Source organism: Dipteris shenzhenensis, chromosome 1 (assembly GCF_047967505.1).
Source record: "Dipteris shenzhenensis isolate YYH24624 ecotype China chromosome 1, Dip_SZ_1.0, whole genome shotgun sequence".
Classification (NCBI taxonomy): domain Eukaryota; kingdom Viridiplantae; phylum Streptophyta; class Polypodiopsida; order Gleicheniales; family Dipteridaceae; genus Dipteris; species Dipteris shenzhenensis.
Genome location: NC_141596.1, coordinates 55,799,973 through 55,823,473, shown reverse-complemented (window position 1 = coordinate 55,823,473; position 23,501 = coordinate 55,799,973). Strand labels below are relative to the sequence as shown.

The following is a 23,501-nucleotide window of genomic DNA, read 5'->3' as shown; positions in this document are numbered from 1 at the left end:
CACACTGCAATACCATCCTCCACCCTCGTAAATAAACAAGTTTAACCATGGTAATGTGTAATAGGAGTCATTACCTTCTTCTTTTCCTCTTCAGTGTAAGGTTTGTATTCTCTAGCTATTGCTTCATAAGCCTTGCGAAGCTTGAAAATAACAGCATCCTCTGTGGGACCCTGAAATTGTAGAAACCACCTCCTGTCATAATGCCTCTCGACATACAAACATATTGCACAATTCGGATGGCCTACTTTTGGGTGGTTAACTGACACTCAACCCTTAATTTGACTATCAATCAATGTATAGAAGAAAACTGTCGTTTGCTATTAAAGGTAAGGTTCATGGTCAAAACCTTCTCACATGCATATGAAAGGCGATCCTCTGCCTCAAGCTCTGATAGGGACTTCTCTCCCCAACCATCAACAGCTGCCTGTACTGCATCTTCCACTAAAGAACTACTTTCCTCTGCTAGTTCACAAGGAAAGTTGATTGCTCTGACCTGTGAAAGAAGTCCTCAAATTTTCTTAATATCAGATTCCGGGGCCAACTTAAAAACCCACTCTGTGAAGCATTACCACATTGACTGAAAAGAAAAAGATGAATCTAAATACCTTCCACGTTCTCCTTGGAGGCAATTTGCGCCCCTTTTGGAAAGGTATTTCATCATCACTCAGCTGGACAACTCTGCTATCACACAGAAATGGTAATTAGCATGTGAAGGGCTTGCTGTACATAATATCACAAAGTTTGGAGCAAGTATTCAAAATTTTGTGTTTATAAAATCTTTACCTGAGGACAAAATCATACTATATAAATCGATTAAGCATAACTTTTCAATTTTGTAAACAGCAGCAAAAGGTAGTTCATTTCATGAAGTGCACACATATGAGGGACAGCAACAGATACTAGAGAGTTCCACAACCCTTACAGCATCATAAACATAAACACGTGAAAACTTCATGCTGTTAGATACAACCTTTTCTATCCTCATGCTGCTGCAAATCAGGGCACATGGTTCACAACAACAGCACATCTATGCTATATCTTGCATGCAACAAAGAGCAAATACAAATGCAAGTCATGGGGATGTCAACTGCGCGACTGCACAGTCTACACCTTCCACGGACATAAATAAGCCATGTGTCAATATCCGCAGCGGCATCCGAGTCTCCAAAAGTATGCCTGTAGTGTGCAATCTCAACCTCCAATGTGTGTACGCGTGCTTGCGAGTCCTCAATCTCTTTGGCTTGAGTTGCAAGATGAGCTTGTAACCCCTCAGCAGTAACACCCTGTTGACGGAGAGGTATGGCAGATGTTGCCAAGTCATCAAGGTCACTATGTGCTTGGGGAGTTAGCGCGCGAGGCCTTAGATACATGGGCTCTTTGTTCTCTATTCTTGCTCGCTTGTGCTCTGCAGGACGTCCCTATCCTGTTCCTAACAAGTGATGCTTGTCGTTCCAATCCACACGTCGATGCAAGACGTGGACATACACCTGCTGAATGAAAAACATGGATATCTGTTGGTTGTTGGGGATGCTCCCTTCCACCTCTATGAATTGCTGGAGAAGGATGTGGGCAAGGGTTTTGTGCCGCAAGTCTGACAACTTGGGCTGTGCATATTTGTTTCTAGCATCGAAGAAACAAGGTGTTTCTTACAAACTCCGATGGACAAAGCCTTTGTACTGGCCGAAGAGAGAGCGGGTCGCCTTGCATGGTGTCAACCATGGCTGCCCAAATGATCTCCTTAATTCAACCTAAAGCTTGCAAGCGTCTCATGAGGTGAGCCCTTGGAACTGTATTAAAAGCCTTACGAAAATACACAAAGCAACGATAAATCCATTTTTTCTATGCTTTGGACTCATGAATGACACCTCAAAGTGTGAGAATGTGGTCTAGAGTCCCATGATCAGCACTGAAACATGTTTGTCCATCAAATCTGAACCCCTAGAGCTCTGCAAATTGGCTAACATATGCATTGAGCAATTACGCATAGATCTTAGACATTGCCATGCCCAATCATAGTGGCCTTATTGTTTCCGGGCTCATGGGGTTCCCCACCTTGTGAATGGGAGTGACAGTGTTAAGAGTCCAAGTGCGGGGGATAACAATGTAGACCATGTCATTGAAAAGCTTTGCCAAGATCAAAGCTATAGTAGTTAGTCCATATGCAATATATTGAGTATGTAGTCCATCACGATCTTTGGCTCGGTCATTATGTAGCTTCAGAGCTGCATTTTTTACATCACCAGTGGTGGGGCGGGGTAACTGTGAGAGATCATGTGTGTGATTGGTGGGAAATGTTGTTTGGTGTGTGTGCATAAAAGTGCCAAAGTTTGGTGTCAATGAGAGGAGATGGGGCTCGTCACTAGAGAGACGTCCGTCGACAAGATATTTAGTAGATCATCCTTTTTGGCAAATGAAAGCTTGCTCCTTTTTACGGAAAAAATAACGATACTAGCGTGTTGTCTAAATATCGCTCGGAATATGATTCTTAGTCTGAAATCCAAGTTGATAACATAATGCCTTAAACTCATCATTGTAGTAGCTATTACAGGGTGTTGAGTCGAGAAGCGACGAGCACGTGTGGTATATGTGAAAGTATGCAAGGCAGCCTCATGAAGGAAGCTGGTGATCAAAGTGGCTCGATCGTCTTGGAGTGAAATATCCTCTAGATCTATGACGAGGGTGAAAACGATGTACGGAGTACTCAAGGGAGAGGATGTGATCCAAGTGGATGTCATAAAATGTGGTGTATGTAGATGGTGTCATGGTGAGTGTTGTGGAAGGATGGATATGTGAGATAGCCAACTACAGTAGAGCCCCTAGCATGTGGAAAGCAAGTGAATGTACCTGAGGAAGACCATCGATCTAGACCATTGTAAATGATAAAGGGCATGCATCCTCCAATTGTAAATGATAAGGTCATGTGGAAAGCAAGTGAATGTACTTGAGGAAGACCATTAGTCTAGACCATTGTAAATGATAAGGTTATGTATCCTATCAATGTTCGAGAAAGAAAGCCCATAAGGGCTGATTAGAGCTTGCCTATCTCCAATTACTCAAGATATAACTGCGTGATCTACATTAACATTCAATAGTAAAACGGAATCACCTTGGACATCAAGAAGCAATACCTGTTGTATACCCATCCTTGTGTTGACGATTCAAACCAAGAGGACTTCCCTACGGCTTGAAAAGGCCATGATGTCTGGATGTAGAGCTGTGTAGCATGAGGTTTCAACGTTGTCACAGATGTCTTTAGCAAAGTATGAAGTCTCAAGAGAGAAATAGCGAACAGCGATGAAGAGGTCATGTCGACAGGTGCGTCGCACCCTAATCCAAAGGAATCTAGAATGTAGTTGGATTACAAAGCACTGCCACTCCTACTAATCCGCAGACTTCACCTATCTCCCAAGTCTCGTCTCGATATGTTGTCTCCCATGTGTATCCACAGAGTACAGGTAAAGGGCGCTCTAAGCTTTGATAGTCTCTGGGTGGAAACTAGATCAAAGTGGAAGCCACAATGCTCGTCGCATCATCGATGCTGGCGGAGGTACGACGAATCTCCCTGACGTTGGTGTTGATAGCCGTTAAGGCTCTCTGCGGCTGCAGCTGAAGAGTGGTGACTAAAACGGTGGCCTTCGCATGCTCTTGTTTCGCAACGTCCATCCATTTTTGGAGGTCTCCACGATGGCAGATTGCATGGTGAATATATGTGTCTCCCCTACTACTACTTGAGCTATCACCGCGCAATGGCATATGCCAGCAAGCCCTTTCTAGATGTGTGACACCTCCTGACCGAGGTTGTGGATAAATCTATCTTGCTCCATCTCTCGTGCATGAAGGTAGTAAACCTCTATGACAATATGCTCCCACGGCTCCGTGGGGCTGATATAGATAGAGTAGGGAGATTGATGGTTAGCTATGGGAAGATGGGAACTTGGCAGTGGTAGGGCACGCATGAAGCCGGACTAAGTGAGATAGGGGAGAAGGGCATAGGGGGGAGATGAGGGCAGAGTGAGAGGGGTGGAGGGAGTTACCGCGGAACGGCATTCCGCCTTCCTGGAATGCCGAAACGCCGGTCCGGAGCTGCACGCGTGCCCGAAACGTGCGAAACAGGGCCGGAACACTGAAACAGCCGGAACGTTCCGGAACGTTTTGGAGCGTGCCGGAACGTAGGACGAAACGCCCGGAACGGGCGTTCCGGCCCATGTGCTCCTGCGCGACGGCAGTGGTGGCGGTTAGATAAGCCGCTGCGTCTTTTTTGGCTCGTTTGCTGCCTTCCTCCTTTGCTGTCCCCTTGGCTGCCCCTTTGGCTGCTCCCTACCTTGGCTGCCCCCTTGGCTACTCCCTACCTTGAGGCTTGGCTGCTGCCCCTTTGGCAGCTGGCTGCCCCTTGGCTCAGTGGCTGCCCCTTTGGTTGCCCCCTTGGCTGCCCCTTGGCTTCCCCAGGGCCCAGGGCCCACACTCTCCCTACCTTGGCTGCCCCTTGGCTGCTCCCTTCCCTTGCTTGGTTGGCACTTGACTCTTGAGCAGGTAAAATTTAAAATTTGACGCAATGAACATTGGAATTTGGATATTCTAGTTTGCTGCGTTTTTTTCCACTTAGTGGACACTTTACTTATGTCTCATGCAAGGGCATTTTGATTGTTTTTTTTATTTTCAGCCATTTATCAATTTCAATGGCACCTCCTCATGGCATAGATGCAGAAAACAGATCTCCTTGGTGGAATGAGGTGGATCTTGTGTCCAGATATGATAGTGCAAGAGGAGGAGGGTCACGCAAGTGGAAGTGCCACTTTTGTGGTTCCATTAAGAGTGGAGGCACGGATCGTGTGCGAGCCCATTTGTTGGGGGTTAGAGGCAAAGGCATTTCTGTTTGCCCTACAATGTCAGGAGCAGATATCATACGATTGCAAGCACTTGCAGATAGACTTGATGTAGCAGGGAGTCGGCCCCTTGTTCTTGATCCTCGAGGTACATCATCATCAGCTGCACCTACAGGCGCGGCATCTTCAGCGAGTGCATCTACTCCATTATTTGGGGCTGCTCCACAGCCATCCGTGCATGGAACAAATGCGCCCCAGACGTAGGCTTCACGAGGTCCACTGCAAGCTAGTCTTGTGGCATCATGGCACCCTAGGAGGAGGGCACAAGTAGATGCAGCAGTGGCACGGTTTTTTTATGCTGCAGATGTTCCTTTGGTAAAGGCCCGCAACCCATACTTTGCAGATATGGTGAAGGAGATTGCTTCTTTCAGACTTGGCTATGCTCCACCCTCATCCGAGGCATTGTGCACTACACTTCTAGCCACAGAGAGGACGGCCATAGAGGATGCCTTGGGACCCATTCAGGATGTATGGCGTAGATGTGGCGTCACTATCATGGGTGATGGTTGGAGTGACAGTAGGAGCCGCTCCATTCAGGGTATCCTTGCATACTCCAGAGGATGTAGCTTTTTTATTAAAGCTATTGACAATTCAGAGGCGGGCAAAACTGCAGAGAGATTGGCAAATATTTGGAGTGAAGCCATTGATTATGTGGGTCCCAATAATGTCATCCAATTTGTTTTTGATGGAGAGAACTCAAACAGGGCAGCAGGGAGGATCATTGAGGATAGGTACCCACATATTTGCTTCACTCCTTGCATGTCACATGGGCTCAACAATCTCCTCAAAAGATATTGGTAAGATGCAGTGGGTGGAGCCTTTTATTGAAATGGGCAATCGCATTGTTTCATTTATCACTCGCCACCACTACATTTTGGCTGTATTTCGACAGAGGTCCCCAAAGGATCTCTTAAAGTATTTAGAAACACGCTTTGCATATAATTTCATTATGCTAAAGCGTCTTTTTGAAGTGAAGAATCATTTGAGGCAGCTTGTAGTTTGTGAGGAGTGGGATGCATGGCGAGAGCGCACCTCAGTGGCAGGTATTCGATGCAGGTCCATAGTTCTTGATGACACTTTTTGGGACACTATTGAGGCATTGTTGCAGGTTGTGCGGCCAATCATTCTTATGTTGAGGCTTCTTGATGGAGATGAGCCTTGCATTGGCAAGGTGTACGAGGGGATGGACAGGATGACTGAGAGAATCCTATCTCTAGAGTCTCTACAGACTTTGGATGGGGGTAGGAGACAGGAGCTATCTCGTCTTACGACACGTAGGTGGACAGAGTATCACTCTGCATTAGAGGCTGCTGCATTTGTGGTGGATCCAGAATTTCGAGGTAAAGGACAAGAGACAGATGCAGAGGTTGTGCAGGGTTGGGAGGATATCTTGAGGAGGCTTGTACCCGATGGAGATGATAGGAGGAGGGTTCGTGAAGACCTTTCCTTTTATCGACAAAAGAGAGGCCTCTTCGGTTTGCAGGATGCACAAAATGATAGGTTCAAGATATCCAGTGCACGGTGGTGGGAGGATTATGGGGCAAATACACCATTGCTGCAAAGATTGGCCATTCGAGTGCTTAGCCAGGGTGCTAGCTCCTCGCCCTGTGAGCGCTTATGGAGCAGTTTTGGGAACATCGCAAGCAAGAAGAGGAACAGGCTTGGTGTCCAGAAGGCAAATGACCTTGTATTTGTTAATGCGAACTTGCGTTTGCTTAACAAGTTCAGGGCTGAGTGTACTCCAGAGCCATTTGTTGGATTTTCCCTTGATCTTGATGACAATGATGGTGAGGATCAGCCAGAGGGAGAGGATGATGTGGAGCAGCATCAGGATGAGCAGATTGAGGGACAGCCTGGACAGGAGAATGAGATCCCACTTGCTGATGACTAGTCTTTGACTCACCAGTTACCTTGGCCCTTCAGGCTAGTTTTGTACTTGTCATACTTGATACTTTTGTCATATGTACATTGTACTCAGCAGCCAGCTTTTTGTATTTTCAGCTATTATATATCCTCATGCAATGTACTTTCTTTTCAATTTCAATTTGGAGTCTGGACTCTGGAGTCTTTAAATTTTTAATGTTTAAGACTTTAAAGTTTAATCTTGGATATTTTAAACGTTTTGTCATTTTATGTCATATGCTGACATGTCATATGGCGTGGCGTTCCCCGATGTTCCCGATCCGCTCCTCTCCCCGTTCCCGCTCCCGTTCTAGCATCTGACGTTCCCGGAACGTTCCCGTTCCGCGGTAACTATGGGAGGGACATCTGAGAGCTATTTAAGGTGAGCCCAATGGTACATGGAAAGGGTGGCTAGCTAAGGGGTAGAGGTCACAAAAATGGAAAGCTTTGTAAGGGGGCAAACAACAGTAAGGCGGAGCTTGGACAAGAAGGGCATGTCAAGGCTGACGTTGATGCCCACGCCGATGTCAATGCTAATGCTGAAGCAGATGATGATGATGATGATGATCATGATCATGATCATGATGAGGACAATGCTTAGGTTGAGGCCGAGGCTAGGGCTGAGGCTGAGACTGTAGGCTTTTGCACTGCGGTACTATCCAATTGAAGCCCATTGGGCGTTTTTCCGTTCTTGATGCCATCCACTATCTTCTATCGTCTCTTTTGTTGTTGTTTAGGCTGGTGGTTTCTTTGCTTCTCCTCCTTTTTTTGAAGGCTAGCGAGCCTATAGGTAGTCCAGTGTACTTGACCCACCGTCATGTGGGAAACAAGTAGGAAGACCAGGTGTTGCGCCGGCCCGTGAGCCTGTGTGTCTTCACCGGTAGGGTGGGATAGAAGAGGGTTTTGCCCAGGACCGAAGACTGTGAAGCCTAAGGGCTTGCTCAGTGGGGCGTGGTGCAGTGGGATACTCGGCAGCCGGCCCGTGCCAGGGATCGTGTTTGGCTAATGTTGCACATAAGGGGATTGTGGTATTAAAACCGAGACATTAAGGGAGGTGGGGACTCGGCAACGGGTCCGACATGAGGTGCCACGACTTGGAGACTAAGGCTGAGACGCTGGTACCTTGTGAGTCCTATAGATAATGGCCATTGCTGAAGACCATTATAGATGATCAAATCATGAATTTCCCCCAGCTCAAGTAGATGTCGCCCGTATCCTGTCACCTGTGGGGCATCTGTAGATTGCCTCAGTAACCCTGGCTCAGTTGCATCTAGATCCAAGACTATGTGGGGGATCTCTGTCATCTGTGAGGTCAAGCAAGCCCGCCTATCTATGTCCAGTCCGTGCATTGAAATCCCCCAATAGGAGGGTGTCTCTCTACCTGGAGAACTCTGTGATGTCATCATGAATCATCTCATATAGACTGTGTCTCTCAGTATTGACCTCGTGCATAGGATGACGTGTCTAGAGGGAAGTAGCACGAGATAGCTCCTCTAGAGTGCATAGACATTATTAAAAAACACAGCATGTTCTAGTCCTATCATAGGATAGCCATAATTACACCAATTTAAGACTAAGAGTCTTTAGGCTTAGTTTTGAGTTCGCTAATCAGCACTTTCCCCTCCGGATAAATAGCCTATTTGTCTTCTTTTTGGGCTTCCTTCACTTTGGTAAGTTCAATGGTTCTTTGTTTGAGTTGGCTTGGGGTGAGCTCCTCAAATGGGTTGGGTTAGGGCAAACATGGAAGGAAGAGGGTTGAGACTCGGACGACAAGGTTGTACTCTGCCTTGCAGGCCTAGGTAGAGGGGGCGCTATGTAGCTGGTGAGGCAAAAACACGGGAAAGGGAGAGAGAAGCAGGGACTCCGCGAGGGGGGACGGAATAACAAGTGATTACTATGGGAGGAGGGGAGGAAAAGGGGGGATGGGAGTAGTGATGGGTAGGGACCATGATCTCCAGTCTCACTACAGTGTAAGCAAAGCGTGGAGAGAAGTGGAGGCAAGGAAGAGAACAAGGACGTGGAAGAAGGAGAGGGGAGTGGGGGAACGAGATCTGCAGTTGTAAGGTAGGCCGGGGGGGGGAGGGGACTGAGTAATGCGGATAGAAAGAGGTGCCTCCCTTGAGCCCGGCCTTGGAAAGGACTCAAGCGCTACGCAGAAACCCTAAGATGTGCTTGAGAAAACCAGGTCCACCGGGCGATTGAAGATGACCTCCCACTCCGGTGTTTGAGGCTGTCCTCAAGGGGCTCCCTCCACTTGCTTCTCTTGAGGAACAGGAGCTGACAAGGGACCCAACCCTACATGTTGACAGCCACATGCGCAACATCTGGAGTTCTTCGCAGCACTCTCATTCACCCTTTTCTTTGATCTACTCGCGGCCAAGCCCCCTCAGAAGGCTCAACCCAAGGTGTCTAATGCTGCTATCAGCCTAATTGTCCTATACGAGGCAACTGTTGTGCGGAGATTCTACCTATACTCTACATGTACTACACGGGCAAGGACGCTCAGGTTCGCCAGCCTCTCGAATGAAGATCACTCCATCTTGTCTTCAATTGGAGGGCATGGGGAAACGAGGGACGTGGTGCGTTGAATCCATCTCATCCACCATGAAGCCATGGTACCATCAGAGAAAGAACATTAGGTGAGGGTCGAGGAAGATTGGGGTCTTCTCCACTAGGGCGTGGGGGACATCGGCAGAGCCCAACCCCACACATAGATGGCCGAGGGGGCTGCCATGTGAGCCCCTCTTGCTAGACCAAGGATCACCACCAAAATTGTGTTCCTAAGAGTTAAGAAAGCAAAAGCACTGAACTGCTAGTGGGGAGGAGAGAAGGGCGGAACGAGAGAAAAAGGAGGGGAAAGGCTGGAAAAAGGAGAAAGAGAAGGGGGTTCTGAAAAGGAGCAACAGCCCTCCAAAGAAGACCCACTAGGGGGGCTGTAGCTGGAGACTTCCAAAGAAAAGGCGGAAGGCTAGCTGACAACAAACCAGCAGACCAGCTTCGAGGGAGCTCCATGAACGGCCGGGGGGGGGGGGACCCTTCAAACCAGGCTAAAACAGAGCCAGGCAATGGGGGCGTCTCGATGGGGAAAAAGTCAGAAAGGCTGTCACCAGAATAGCCGACAAGGCAGAGGGGAGCAGAGAAACCAGAGGGGGACTGTGGGGTGCCAAATGGCATAGAAGAGGTAGGAGAGGAAAATTTGGAGGCAGAAGGGGCAGGGGGGAGAGCAGAAAAAGGCAGCAGCAGGGGCGCAGGCGCTGACCAGGAGGAAGGAAGGCAGGGCAATGGAGATCAGAGGACGGAGGGACAGGAGCAAGCATGGACGATGCAGGTAGGGAGAGCCATTAGCTTGACCCAGGTGCTTAACATGTGATTCCAATTTCGCAGGTGTCAACTCCTTTTTGCCAAATTTTTAGGTTGAACCTGCATCCTGCTCTTAGCAAAGTTAGTTGAAATAACCAATTAAACAGCCCAAAGGTGAACTCAGAAGCAATGAAGATGCAGATCACAAAAAAGACAATCCGAGCAACTCCAAAAACAAGGAGCAAACCTGGGCATAAGGAACTCTCGCAGCTTTAGCCTGGCCATAAAATCTGGGTTCCCACCGAGAATTATGTCCGTACCACGACCTGCCATATTTGTGGCTATTGTAACAGAACCCACACGACCACTCTGTGAGACAATTTCCGCTTCCCTTTCCGCATTATCAGGTTTTGCATTTAGAACCTGGCACATTCTATAGTCCCAATTAGAAAACTGGAAGACTTGTCTTCTCTTCCTCTGTTTCCAATAATTCCAAAATAAAAGCAAGGATTTCAAATTTATGAAAAAAAGAGACATAGAAGTCTGCAAGGCAAGAGGAGAGAGAGAGAGAGAATTTTAAGTATAGAAATCAAACTCTAAAAATATGGAAAGCTGAAGTTATCAAGAGGAGCATTTAACACAGCATCACCTAGTTGAAACCAGGACCAAAGTAGCCCTCTAAAGCAGAAATTATTCAGTGTCAACCTCATAATAGTCACCCACAAGATTGAAAACCATAGACTTTACCACACATACCAAAAAAAGCCCTGTGCAAAAAGAAGTGCTTCTCAGTTTGTTTTACATACAAATGAAAGTCATAAGCTTCCAAATGACCAAGATCGCCATGCGCATATGGTCATAAGACTAGACTCTGCCATGCGCAATGTTTAAAAAACTAATACAAACCTTCATAAGGCTAGAATATATACAATCTTACTAATTAATTTTGTTATAAAAAAGCAAACCAAAAATTATCCGTTTTTGCTTGAACATTTGAGTCATACTTGCACCCAACATTTAGATATATTTTCTAAACACTGAACCTACAAAGGTGGAATCTATGGCATACATAAGATATTTCCTCTCTTGTCAACATCATGGCCCTTAAATGAAGAACACATAGTGACATGCAGGTAGCTTTGAAATGCCTTGTTGAAATGTATTTGAACCAAAAATAATTCAAGCTGTTTGCGAAAGAAATACAACAGATTCAACCACAATCATGTCTAGAACTCAGTTAAGCCACCAATTTTCCACAAAATTTGATATTGTTCTTTGTGAACCATGCCGAATTCAGCCAGATTAAAACTCAGGCTACAAAAACATTCTGCAATCAGTAGAACCTGGAATGCATGATCCAGATTTCTGGTAACACACATCCGAGAGATATGTTCATATTCGAGCAAATATTGTCCTTACGGTACAAACCAAAAGACAAAAAAGAACATGCAACCACAGCAGCTTGCATCAACAGAAAACTTACTGAGTTATTCAGATTCCTAGAAAAATAAGCAACAAAAATAAAAAATAAGATCAGGGAGGTACAGCATTTCACTCACCTGATAGGGGATTCCTACATCGTCTAGCTGCTTGGCAAGTGCTTCACTCTGCTCCACACTGGTGGTTCCAACCAATACTGGTCGTCCAGTTTTATGCATTCGTGAGATCTCCACACCAACTGCACGCCACTTCCCAGAGGCTACCCTGAATACTACATCAGACTCATCCTACCACCACCACAAACCATGTAAGTTTCAATGTCCACAGTGCACAAGCATCCATGATCAAAGCAAAAGCCCTGAGAAGACAAATCTGATTTGATATTTTAAAACATCATAGAGCTGCTGCTGCGGTGCAGTCTGCTAGAAACTTAAAAACATCAAGGCATACTTCCACGTCAAATATATAGTGAGAACTCCTCCAAAACCTTTGGCAGAGTGGCAATACAGATAAGAAAAAATTGTTCCACAGGAATGATGTGCGAAACTTGTGTAGTTCTCAACTGGAAAAATTGCTTCACATTTAACAGGAAATTGAACTGTTCATTTGACATTGAAAATAAATCTGGAAGGGATTCAGACAAACAATACTCTGTGTGTGTGTGTGTGTGTGTGTGTGTGTGTCTCTCTCTCTCTCTCATACGCGCGCGCGCGCACACACACACACACACACACACACGGGGTATGATGTAGTCTCTTATGCCCTCTTGGCCTTCCACAGATGCCAATAATCTCTCTCTCGGGGGTATGATGTAGTCTCTTATGCCCTCTTGGCCTTCCACAGATGCCAATAACTCTCTCTCTCTCTCTCTCTCTCTCTCTCTCTCTCTCTCTCGCACACACACGCACACACACACACACAATCTCATACTCGCTCTTCACAGCCACCACACATTTAGGAGGACATCTAGCGGATCAGCAAGCAAGCGGCCCACCCGGGTCATTGTGCTTGCTGCATCAAAGAGCCAGGCCGCCTCACAACATCGACGAGCCCACACAATAGAGCGAGTAAAAGGTGATATCAATAGATATTAGAAATACTACAGAGACACCAGGAATCTTGATGGGAATCCAGCCATGCCTGTATGCGGCTTTGAATAGTCATGACAAAAGCAGTAACGCAAGTAGAGAAGAAGGATTGTGAGAGACAGCCGCGAGAGAGAGAGAGAGAGAGAGAGAGAGAGAGAGAGAGAGAGATCATATTAATGTCCGTGGGGGGCCAAAATGACCCACGGGACAAGACAGAAATTGATACAATTAGAAAGAAAGAAAGAAATTTGTATTAACGTCTTTGGGAGGCCTCACAAGCCTATGAGACAAATTACAATCAGCAGAATAACTCATACAAGCTGCCACATGGGCTGAAGCAAAGGCTCGCTAAGGCCCTTGCTGAGTGCTAAGCTAAGCTAATAATCTCATAAACTCAAAACTTGAAAAATACACTCTCTGAGGCTCTCAATAGTAGATAGTGCGCAAGCTTCAAGGTCATATCCGGGAGTCGTGGTATCCCTCCGATAAGACGCAAAGACGTGTATCTGTAGCTATCGAGCTGTCTCTCGCCGTGGCAGGGAACGTGGTTTCTGGGATCTCTGTATACATGGGCGACATCCAAGGTGACACCTTGGGTTGGTCAGTCTCCTCTGAGTAGAGAAGCGATGGGATGGACCTCATCGTGCGTGCTCTAGTCATCCTCTGAGGCACCTGCTCTGTTGCTTTGCGTCGTCTCTGCCCGCTGTTGGTTCCATGCTACCCTCGTGTTTGCTATCTCCTCATCCTCTGCTCCAATATGTCCCGGGGCTGACTCAAAGGCATAAAAATCAGTGATGTATCTCTGTGCCGATTGGTGTCATGTGGTGCTGTCCCCTCCTGCTGTCTGATCTAGTGTAGCAGATTCTCTTTGTGTTGCCGCATCTCCATCAGAAAGAGGCCAACACAAACCTGGTCATGGAAGTGCATTAAATGGGAAAGTGGGATCCCGTGTCCCTCCTGAAAGAAACAATGATAGTGTCCTCGGGTCTCATAGTAAGGCAAATACATAGGAAGTGCTCCTATGTCTGCACTGAAGCCAGTGTGCATATGCCATTGGTGGGTGTACCTCTAGCCTTCCCTATCTCGATCCTCAACTAATGAGATGGGACCCACATCTGTCCTATGGCAATCCTCAGCGCGTAGGTAACCTGTCTGCCCTCTAGATATTAGGACTTGATGATCGGGCCCTCCTCCGATACTCTCAAGTAGTGGTTCCGGTAGAACTAGATCTTGGTAGGGAACTCATGGTCCCCTCCCCAAGTCTGTAATATGTATAATTGGAGTAGGTCCAACCGTATGATACGGTTGATCTCATCTCGTGGGATATGGAGAGATGGGAAGTCTGAAGTATATTGAAAGGGAGGGAGGTGATCCATCTGAAGTCGTATGCTGTGACCCCTTTGTGAGCCCTTGTTCAAGGACAGTCAGGCACAAGCTACGTAAGTCAGTCTCTAAGCCTTAGGTCAAGTCAGATAGTCAATCTTGTTCATTGGTACCCACTGGAGAACAATAGATTAGTGTTTCCATCTTTGGGTCTACAATATGTGTGCACAGCATACTCTTCAGAAATTAGTTTCTGTGCTCTCTCAAAGAGGGTTATTTGTATGTCTCAGTTCTACAAATATAAAGCAAAATTTTCCCCTAATTGGGGGAGGGAGCCCTTAGTGGGTACAGGGACCCAATCGGCTATCGACCCCATTCTCTCTCTACCCTTATCTCCTTTCTCTCTCTATGGTGCATAACACTAATTTCTCGCTAAAGGTTTAAAGGTGGTCTTGTTGTGATTACACAATTAGATTACTGTTGCCTGTTGTTGGTATCAGAGCTTCGGTTTGTATCTAGCTTCACTATCGTGAGCGTATGGTTGAGTTAAGATCTAGAAAGGACACACAATCAAGCGCCATGGAAGGGTCGGGAAAAGAAGTTAACTTTGAAGACTATCAAGAGGAGAAAGACTACCAAAAAGATATGCTTCCGCCAAATGCTCAAGAAGTGATGGCGAATCTTCTAGAGCAAAATCGAGTCCTCCTACAGCAACTAGAAGAACATTCCTCCAAGCTACAAGAAAGTAGAACACAGCTGGACCAGACAAAACGACGTCTGGAGGAAAAAGAAGCATAAAAGTTGCTAGACGAAAGAGGAACCACAGATTTTGAAATACTGCTCTTAGTGATGTGTGAGGAACGCAGTAATGAGGAGGCGTGACACACTTCTCCAACACAAACAGATGAGCAAGAATGAGGAGGCACTTCTCCAACACAAACAAATTTAGCCACTATGCACGCAAGTTTGAGCGCGGCCGCAGTCACCGCCACAGCTTCGTCATCTACAAAGCTAACACCACTCCCCTTAGCGCAGATTCAAGACAAAGTCCACCTAGCAGCCCCTCATCTTATCGGTGAGGCAGTTACCTGGTGGCAACATTGGGCTAAGTAAGCATATAAACCCAACAACTTTTAAGAAACCCAACAACTTTTAAGACAAATTTCGTTTGGGCAACGTTTGTTACCGATCTCAAGCCCGTTTTCTACCGCCGCAGTATATGCTTAACTTGGAGGTAGAGTTTTCTCATCTCTCCCAAAATGGTTTGCTTGTGCTGACTCACAACAACAAAGTCATCACTCTGGCGTAGCAGTTGGGCATGTCTGAGAGTGACAAGATGAAGCAATTCATTCAAGGATTGGACACAAACATCCGTTTTACCATCCAGAACTTTGACCCTCCTGATTACGAGCGGGCGCTGACTCTCGCCCAGAATCAAGAGATGATGCTAAACGGGGGAGAGCCCAAGCAGGTCCAGAGGATTCCAAAGCCCCGCAACAGTCAAACAACAGGGCGGGTTAGGATCACAAGAAGGACAACTAGTACCAAGAGAAAGACAGCCAGGCTTCTCGTCAAAAGGAGTCCAAGCCAAAGATGACTCCAGATGAGAAGGCAAGACAGCTAGGCTTCTGGTCAAAAGGAGTCCAAGCCAAAGATGACTCCAGATGAGAAGGCTAAAGCGGACATTACAGAGGCTATCTACAGCCCGACGAGCAGAAGCAGTACCACCAAGAACATCGTTGCTTTTATTGCCACCATGTCGCTAAGCACGGCAAGAAGGCCTGTCCTAAGTGGCTTGCCAAACAGGCTGGGAAAGCACCTACTTCTTCCGTCGCCAATGTATTGGCTCTTCCAACCCCGCCACCAGCCTTAGCTACAAATGCCGTCTTCCCTACTTTGAATGCCATCCCCACGGTGGTCTTTTAAGCTAAGAAGGAGGGCGACTTGAGACCACAAGAAGGCGCTCATTTGAGCATATGGCTCAGCTTGCGATATTCGATATGGGGAGATTAGAAGATGCCATCTCCCCTCAGCATGCCACGACAATGGGAAGCACTTTCGTGTCTCACAAGCTTCACTATTATGGAAGGTTTATCTAAGCCCCCCGCTGTGATATGCGATGATCGGAGCATACCAGGGATTCTGTTAATATCGCATATTCAAGCAGGTCGAGCCGTCCACAAGGGTGCCATGTGTGCACTTGATTATGTTCAGTGCCAGATCGTTGTAGTTAAAGCCGCTCCTCCGATGGGGCAAGTCATGGTGGATCTACTCCAAGAGTTCCAAGACATCATGCTTCGAGATGATCTGCCACCCCAGCTACCGCCCAACAGACCGAAAGACCATCGCATCGATCTAATTCCAGACTCCACACCTCCAAGTAAGTTTCCTTACCGACTTTCCAAGTCTATCGAGGGGGAGTTAGAATAGCAGTTGTCTCAGTTATTGCGCACTGGGTTTATTAGACCATCATCTTTGCCATTCGTTGCACCCATTCTATTTGTGGCAAAGAAGGATAAGTCTGCACGATTATGTGTAGACTACAAAGCACTGAACAAGCTTACAGTAAGTAACAAGTTCCCTATGCCCCGCATTGAGTATATCTTGGAAAGACTCAATGGTGCAAAATTTTTCTCAAAAATCGATCTCAAGAGTGGCCACCACCAAGTCTGGATTTTTTAAGTTGACATCCCAAAGACAACTTTCCGGACAGAGCGAGCTCATTACGAGTTTATCGTCATGCCATTTGGTCTGAAGAATGCACCACCGACGATCAACAAGATGCTCTCTCGGGTATTTGCAGATTATATTGGGAAGTGCATGTTCATGTTTCTTGATGATATCCTTATCTTTTCCGCTACAACAGAGCAGCATATTAAGGATGTGAGATGTGCCCTATAGTTATTGTGCGAGAACCAACTACACCGCAACACAAAGAAAAGTGAGTTTCGGTTGTTGGAAATTCCGTACCTAGGAAACATCATTAGAGCTCAAGGGATTCAATTAGATCCATAGAAGATTCAAGCTATATACCTAGATGAATCCGAGAACATTCCCAAACTCATCCTTTAAAAACACAACATAGTGCAGTTTCAATCTCATGATAGTCACTCACAAGGTTGAAAACCATAAACTCCATCATGCATAGCAGGGACTAGCTACTATGACATCCCCACTGACATCATCAGCGCCCAACAGTGGGTGTAGACCATAGTATAAAAATATGCTCTCACACATACAAATCCACACACCCACACATACTTGAGCATCCATTTATACAAAGTCTTCGTACTGAGTTTCTGTCGGCACTCCGGAGGTGAAGGGCAGACTCAGCCATGACGAAGGCTAGCACTAAAGGAGAAGGCTAATCAAAAGGTAGTCCAAAATCTCTTCAATCAAGCTACAACTGCTTGTGAAGTCTAAACGTTTTCATTTTAGTCTCTCCCCAACGAGCCATAGAAGATTCAAGCTATCACCACTTGGGAAATTCAGTACTTGGGAAACATCATTAGTGCTCGAGGGATTCGATTAGATCTAGAGAAGATTCAAGCTATCACCACTTGGGCTATCCCCACGACGGCTCAAGAGATCCGATCCTTTATGGGTTTGTGTCAAGCTTACAGCTCGCATATGGATGGATTCTCGACATACGCAGCCCCTCTTACAGATTTACTCAAGGGGGTAAAGACACGCAGATAGAAAATTCAAGTTACACGCAAAGCTTTGCAAGCCTTCCATGGCTCGCAACAGTCTCTTGGGATGATCTATGTATGGTAATCACAGATGCTAGCAATGTCGCCATCGGGGTAGCTTTACACCAAGAGGATAGAGAGCTACATGATACCATGGCATATTACAGCAAAAAGCTCAACGATGCCGAAAAGAACTATTCAGTGTACGATAGAGAGCTACTCAATGTCATCCAGGCATTAAAACATTGCAAGCCTTTCCTCTATGGACCGACTCTCACGGTCAAGATAGATAACCAAGCCCTTAAGTGGCTTCAGACAATGCCTAGTTCACAATGGAGTGATTGGCAACAACAGTGGAGCCAGATATTCTAGCAGTTTGGGGGAATGATCGAGTACGGCCCCGGAAAAACAACCATGTTGTCGATGCTCTAAATCGGAAAGGTTCAATCTAGAAGGCCACTCTGCTCAAAATCAAAGGAAAGGATCTTGATAGTATGAAGGCACAATACGCAGAGTCAGCACTGTTTGACACCCAGTTCCAGTTAGCCACGACTCTTGCTCCGAGCCATTACTCAGTAGAGGACGGTTCGCTTTTCTATAAGAAAAGATTATGTGTACTCAAAGACAAACGGCAGTTACTTCTTCATGATGCCCATGACGCCCTTACCGGTGGTCATTGGGGTATCAATGGTACTTTGGAGAAGTTAAAGCGCAATTTCTATTGGCCAAAGATGTGAAAGGACATATACAGCTATGTTCAGAATTATCAAATATGCCAAAAGGTCAAGGCTTCCCACAAGAAAGCGGCTAGCTTACTTATGCCATTGCCAATACCCGACGGTCCTTTCTATGACATAGGTATGGATTTCGGGGGACCACTCCCAGCATCCGCAAATACGCATAACACTCAATGTCTTACTATTGTTTGTCGCTTTAGTAAATATTGTATGCTTATGCCCTACAAACAGACGGCCAGCGCTGAAGATGTAGCTCGTTTTTTCATAAAGTATTGGTATCCCATTGGAGGGTCGCCAAGGACCATCACATCTGACAGAGACTCCAAATTCACATCAAAATTTTGGCGAGCCTTGTTTGATAATTTTGGTACTAGGTTGTAAATATTCAATGCTTTCCATTTGCAATCAAATGGAGAGACAGAAAAGTATAATGGTATGGCGTTTGATATTTTAAAATCATATTGTCATGATGCTCAGGGAAAGTGGGAGTAGTTCTTCCGCTTGTGCAGGCCATTTAGAACGATACCTATTCTTTGAGTATTGGTCGCACACCTTATGAAGTGGCATTTGGACGGCAGTTTACATCACTCCTCACCCAAATGGTGTCTCCATCTCTTGAAGCCAACAAAATCGCCGAATCGATGTGACAGAGATTACGGAGTCCATGAAAACCCGCAACGCCAAACCTCAAGCATCGTACACTCGCCAGGCTAACAAATCCAGACGAGATGTCCAGAATAAAGAGGGTCAATGGATGTATTTATGAATTATCAAGCAAAGATTGAAGCAGGTGGGCAAGCAATGCCCTAAGCTGTCTTTCAAGTGCTTCGGACCATTCCCTATCATTCAAGCATAGACTTTCTAGGATCTGGGTCTCACCTCCTCAATGACTACCCGTAAGGTGAAGGTGAAGATGTAGTCAAGGGTGGAATGTTGTCGTTGAAAATCTACATGTCCTAGAGCATGCTGCCCATGTGCCTCAGTATAGGAGTTGATCTCTCGCTCTAGCACCGATTCGTATATCTTGGCCAGTGTATGGCTTATCATGAGTGTGTGGTAGTTCCTGTATCGATGGGGTCCCTTGCTTTGTGGATCGGTACAATAAAAATGGTCCTCCAAGCGAGAGGAAAGCCATGACATACCGCATGATTAAGCACCTGTGCTACGATCAAAGCCAAGATCCCATGCTTATGTGTAAAGTACTCCGTCCTCAACCCCTAATGATCCATGGCTTTACGGTAGTGGAGCCAACAAAGTGCAACTCGTACATTTTGTGCAGTAAACAAAGAGGACGTGGTGGGCCTGGGTAAGGAGGACAAGTTTGGCAATGCCTGCATCGGGACATCGTAGAGTGAAGTCACATATGTTTGCCAGACCCTTGGATCGGTGAAGGAATGGGTGACTTATCCTTAGAAACCCCATACGAAGGTGGGATCACCCCCTCGAAAAGATATAATAACCTCATCCATCTGATGTGAGAGGAAAGCTTTGTTCTTTCGACGAGTCACTCGTCGTGATATTTGTTGCGCTATTTGTTGCGCCTCGATCCTCGTACGACGCCCCAAGGCTTGCACCCGTATGAGGTGGGATCTAATCTCTTGATACTCAACATCGAACCATGGGTTCTAGGGCATCTTCCCAGCTGGGGAGCACAATGTAGATTGAGTCGTGGGGAAGGATCTCATTGTGGCATCCTGAACCACTGATACTAGAGTGTCTGAGGCATGGACAAGGTCTACATAGTCCCCAAGGGAGTCTCGTAGCTCACACGATAGATGGCTCATGTATACTGCATCAAGGGCATGATCAAAGTGCATATGGATGTATGGAGGTTGAGATGCTGAAAGTCAGGTAAGAGTGGTCAGCGCCTAGAGAGCGAAAGAGAGAGAGAGTTTATTAAAGTCTTCGGAAGACTGACGGGTCTATGAGACTGAGGAAAAACTTGATACAATAAGCTGAAAGGGTGGAGCTCCTAAATGAGCATGATCACCCATGCAAAGTACTACATGATGATCATAGTATCATCATCATCATCATCATCATCATCATCATATCAAACCTAATACCAAGTCTAGTCAGATACATAAAACACGTGAATGGGGGTCTCAAAAAGGTGTGGAATATCATGGTGGGCCTTATAATGGGCGGGGCTGTTTTGGCATGAAGCCATAGATATAGTGTTGGTGGCTCTCTGCGGATGTGGTCCATCGTGGCCTCCTAGTGATGGCTCTTCTAACAAGGGCCACGGTAACCCCTGTCGGTCATGCCCATGTCATAAGGCCTCACAGGCCTATGAGACAAGGTATAACAATAAAAGAAACTCATACAAGCCAATATGGACTGAGGCAAAGGGCTCACTAGGACCCGTGCTGAGTTCTATACTAAGAAAATACTAGTATTTAGAATACAAAAACTTGGAAATCTTGAGATGACAAGGGATGTGATCGAAAATCATCTATGATCCTCGTGCCTAGCAGCCTGGTCATCTCTTGTTGCGGTGGGAGGCGCGGTCGCCCTAAACCTTGTATCTGGTGGGCCATATCGAGAGTGACACCTCGACTTTGACAATCGCCTCTGCATGAAGCTAAGATAGAATGGAGCTCCATCATGCATGCACTGGTCAACCCCTACACCGTGAGTGGTTCTATGTCTCTATCTCCACATCTCCATGTCGTCGCTTCCAGCTGATCCACTCTGCATTCATATCAGCTACCTCCTCCTCCACTCTGTTGTGTTCTAGGGCAGACTCGAATGTATAGACGTCTATTACATGTCACGATGCCTGGTCTAACCCTATCTCATTTGGCATTGTCACCTCCTACTAACTAGTTTGTCTCCATAGGGTCTCTCTATGTCGCCAAATCCAATCAGATAGAGCCTAATGCAGACCTAGCCATGAAAGTGGATCAGTCTAGAAAAGGAAATGGTATTTCCCACGAATCTCATAATAGATTGGACAAATACATAGGAAATGCTCCTCTATCTCCATCTCCCCTAGGGTGCCTAGCCTGCAAATTCCATTCTCTCTATGTGTGCATGTGGCTCTCCCTGTCTTGATCCTCAGCTTCTAGGACAAGATCCGCATGTTTCTAGTAGCAATCACCAATGCATGTGAGACTCATCTATCCTCTAGGAACTAGGGTCTGATGATCACTCCATCCTCTGATACTCTCAGAAAGTAGTCATGATAAAAGTTAATCTTGGTGAAGAACTCCTGCTTTCCTTGACTAAAAAACCATCTGAATCCCTTGACAGAAAAACCATATGGATATATGTGCATACCACGCTGTGTTAACCCTATATCTACTAGCGTCTGGATGGCGCCAATGCTAACCTCAATAGTCTTCAACTAGGCAAAGCCTAAAATATTGTGGAGGTGATCAATTTGGAGTGGAATCATAGCGAACTCTGCCTATACTATCTCATGAGGGACTGATGGCTTATCTGAATCATCCAAATCCAATAATCACCTATAGCATCTCAAATCTCCTCCAATCAGACGCTGAGAGATCACTCCCCAAGAAGGGTGCTGCATACATGGCTATCAGCCTCACTGAATGGTGATCCCTTCGTCAAGGGGTCTTGGAAGTGTGTCTGTGTTTTTTCCACGCATGGACATAATGTGGCTAGTGTTATGGAGGTTAGGTAGGCCTAACCATGGGACAATTAGGACATGTGATACCTTTGGTACACTAAGGGGAGTCTTCCCAACACAGGCCTCTAGAGAATACCCAACTAGGTTAAGAGCCCGTCACTGCATGTGTCTCCCTAATGATCTGAGCGTAGATGGGGCTATGTGGTATGGAACGCGTAGTCTTACATGGATTTGACTATGATGAGAGGTTGCCTAGCCTCTAGCTAGGGGGTGATCCTAAGGGATCTTTGGTAGGGTGGTGACAAACTAGCCAACACCTTATGTGTCCCTATGTTTGCCTAGTGGTATTGGGCTATGCTTGCAGGTTAGCAAGGAATAGAGTAGATCCTAGATCCCTAGCTTGGGGGTTGTGTCATTTGGTATTAGAGCGAACTCTTATCTCCATGATTCTAGAGCTTCAAATGATTTGTTATAATCTTGCAATTGTTTGTGAGTGATTGCAAGATTGAGGAAGGCGATGAGAATTCGTGGTGCTTAGTTTCATGGTATTGCTTGGAGATATGACTACAGAATAGATTTGAATTGTTGAGGTATCTCATTTTGGATTCTTATGGCTATGTTTGCAAGTTGCATGCTCTGCAAGAGACGATGAAGGTCGAGATAGGAGCAGGGAATAGAATTCGCAGCAAGGAGTGTAGATTTGTTTGAGAGAAATTGTTGGGAAGGAAGAGGCTGCGAGAGCAATAGTTTGCAGCTAGGAGGGGACGATTTGAAGTATAGATGAACTTATGGGCATGGGAAGGAGGCCGAAGGAGAGGTTGGATTAGCTGTGCAAAGTGTGCAAAACGTGATGCCATGCATGGGCTGCATGAGGGGCTAAGCTGCATGGATAAGGTGTGGCACATAAACTTTCCCTTTCTTTTAGAACTTTCCTAGAAGGGTTGATGTCCTAGAAAAGTACTTTTAGAAAGTAACTTCTTAACTTAAAGTTTGAATGAGTGGGTGTGTGGATTTGTATATGTGAGAGCATATCAAGCTACTAGACCAACTGCTCCTTCACAGGTGGCAGTGGTCCAAATTGACGCAAATCATCTTCAGAGTTTATTTGCAGCAGCCATTAGCTTTGCAACAAATTCACGAAGCCCACAAGAAACATTAATGATATGCCCTCTTTTTCTCCTAAGATATATTCAAGCAAAAAGAAAGACAGCGCACTCCAGAGTAGGTTCATTCTTGGTTAAAGAAGAAGGGAGCTCATTTCGCCATCATTGATTATCTTGGAAAAAATATGTCTGACCCTCGTTGAAATGTAAGGAAAGGCGTTTACATGGTGGCGAGAGTCGAAGGTAAAGCCTTGCGCTCCCAAGACTTGGGATGAATTTTGTGAAGCTTTCACAAAAGAGGTTCTGTAAGAACCCGATGAGTACAATTACTTCCGAAAGCTCCAGACCTTATCAGAGGGTACCAAGTCCCTGGAGTCATATCTCAAGGACTTCAGGGACATTCCGCAAAGTTTAGTAACTTTAATCAACAAATGAAGG

The 23,501-nt window shown here is 46.1% G+C and overlaps 2 protein-coding genes across 2 annotated transcripts in view; one reads left to right on the top strand and one right to left on the bottom strand.

Annotated features, from left to right (window-relative positions):
- The window catches only part of AGY1 (Albino or Glassy Yellow 1), a 53,861-nt gene that overhangs the window by 5,729 nt on the left and 24,631 nt on the right, over window positions 1-23,501 (bottom strand). Inside the window, exons 9-13 of the mRNA XM_087376420.1 lie at window positions 11,645-11,812; window positions 10,333-10,508; window positions 606-678; window positions 347-493; window positions 75-170 (exon numbers count right to left, since the gene is read on the bottom strand). Of these exons, the coding sequence (XP_087232546.1) occupies window positions 75-170; window positions 347-493; window positions 606-678; window positions 10,333-10,508; window positions 11,645-11,812 (660 nt within the window). The remainder of the gene's footprint in view (window positions 1-74; window positions 171-346; window positions 494-605; window positions 679-10,332; window positions 10,509-11,644; window positions 11,813-23,501) is intronic.
- On the top strand, window positions 5,818-6,774 carry LOC147906073 (uncharacterized). Its single transcript, XM_087376412.1, has one exon. It carries the CDS (start codon window positions 5,833-5,835, stop codon window positions 6,772-6,774), a length of 942 nt encoding a protein of 313 aa, XP_087232538.1. The 5' UTR covers window positions 5,818-5,832.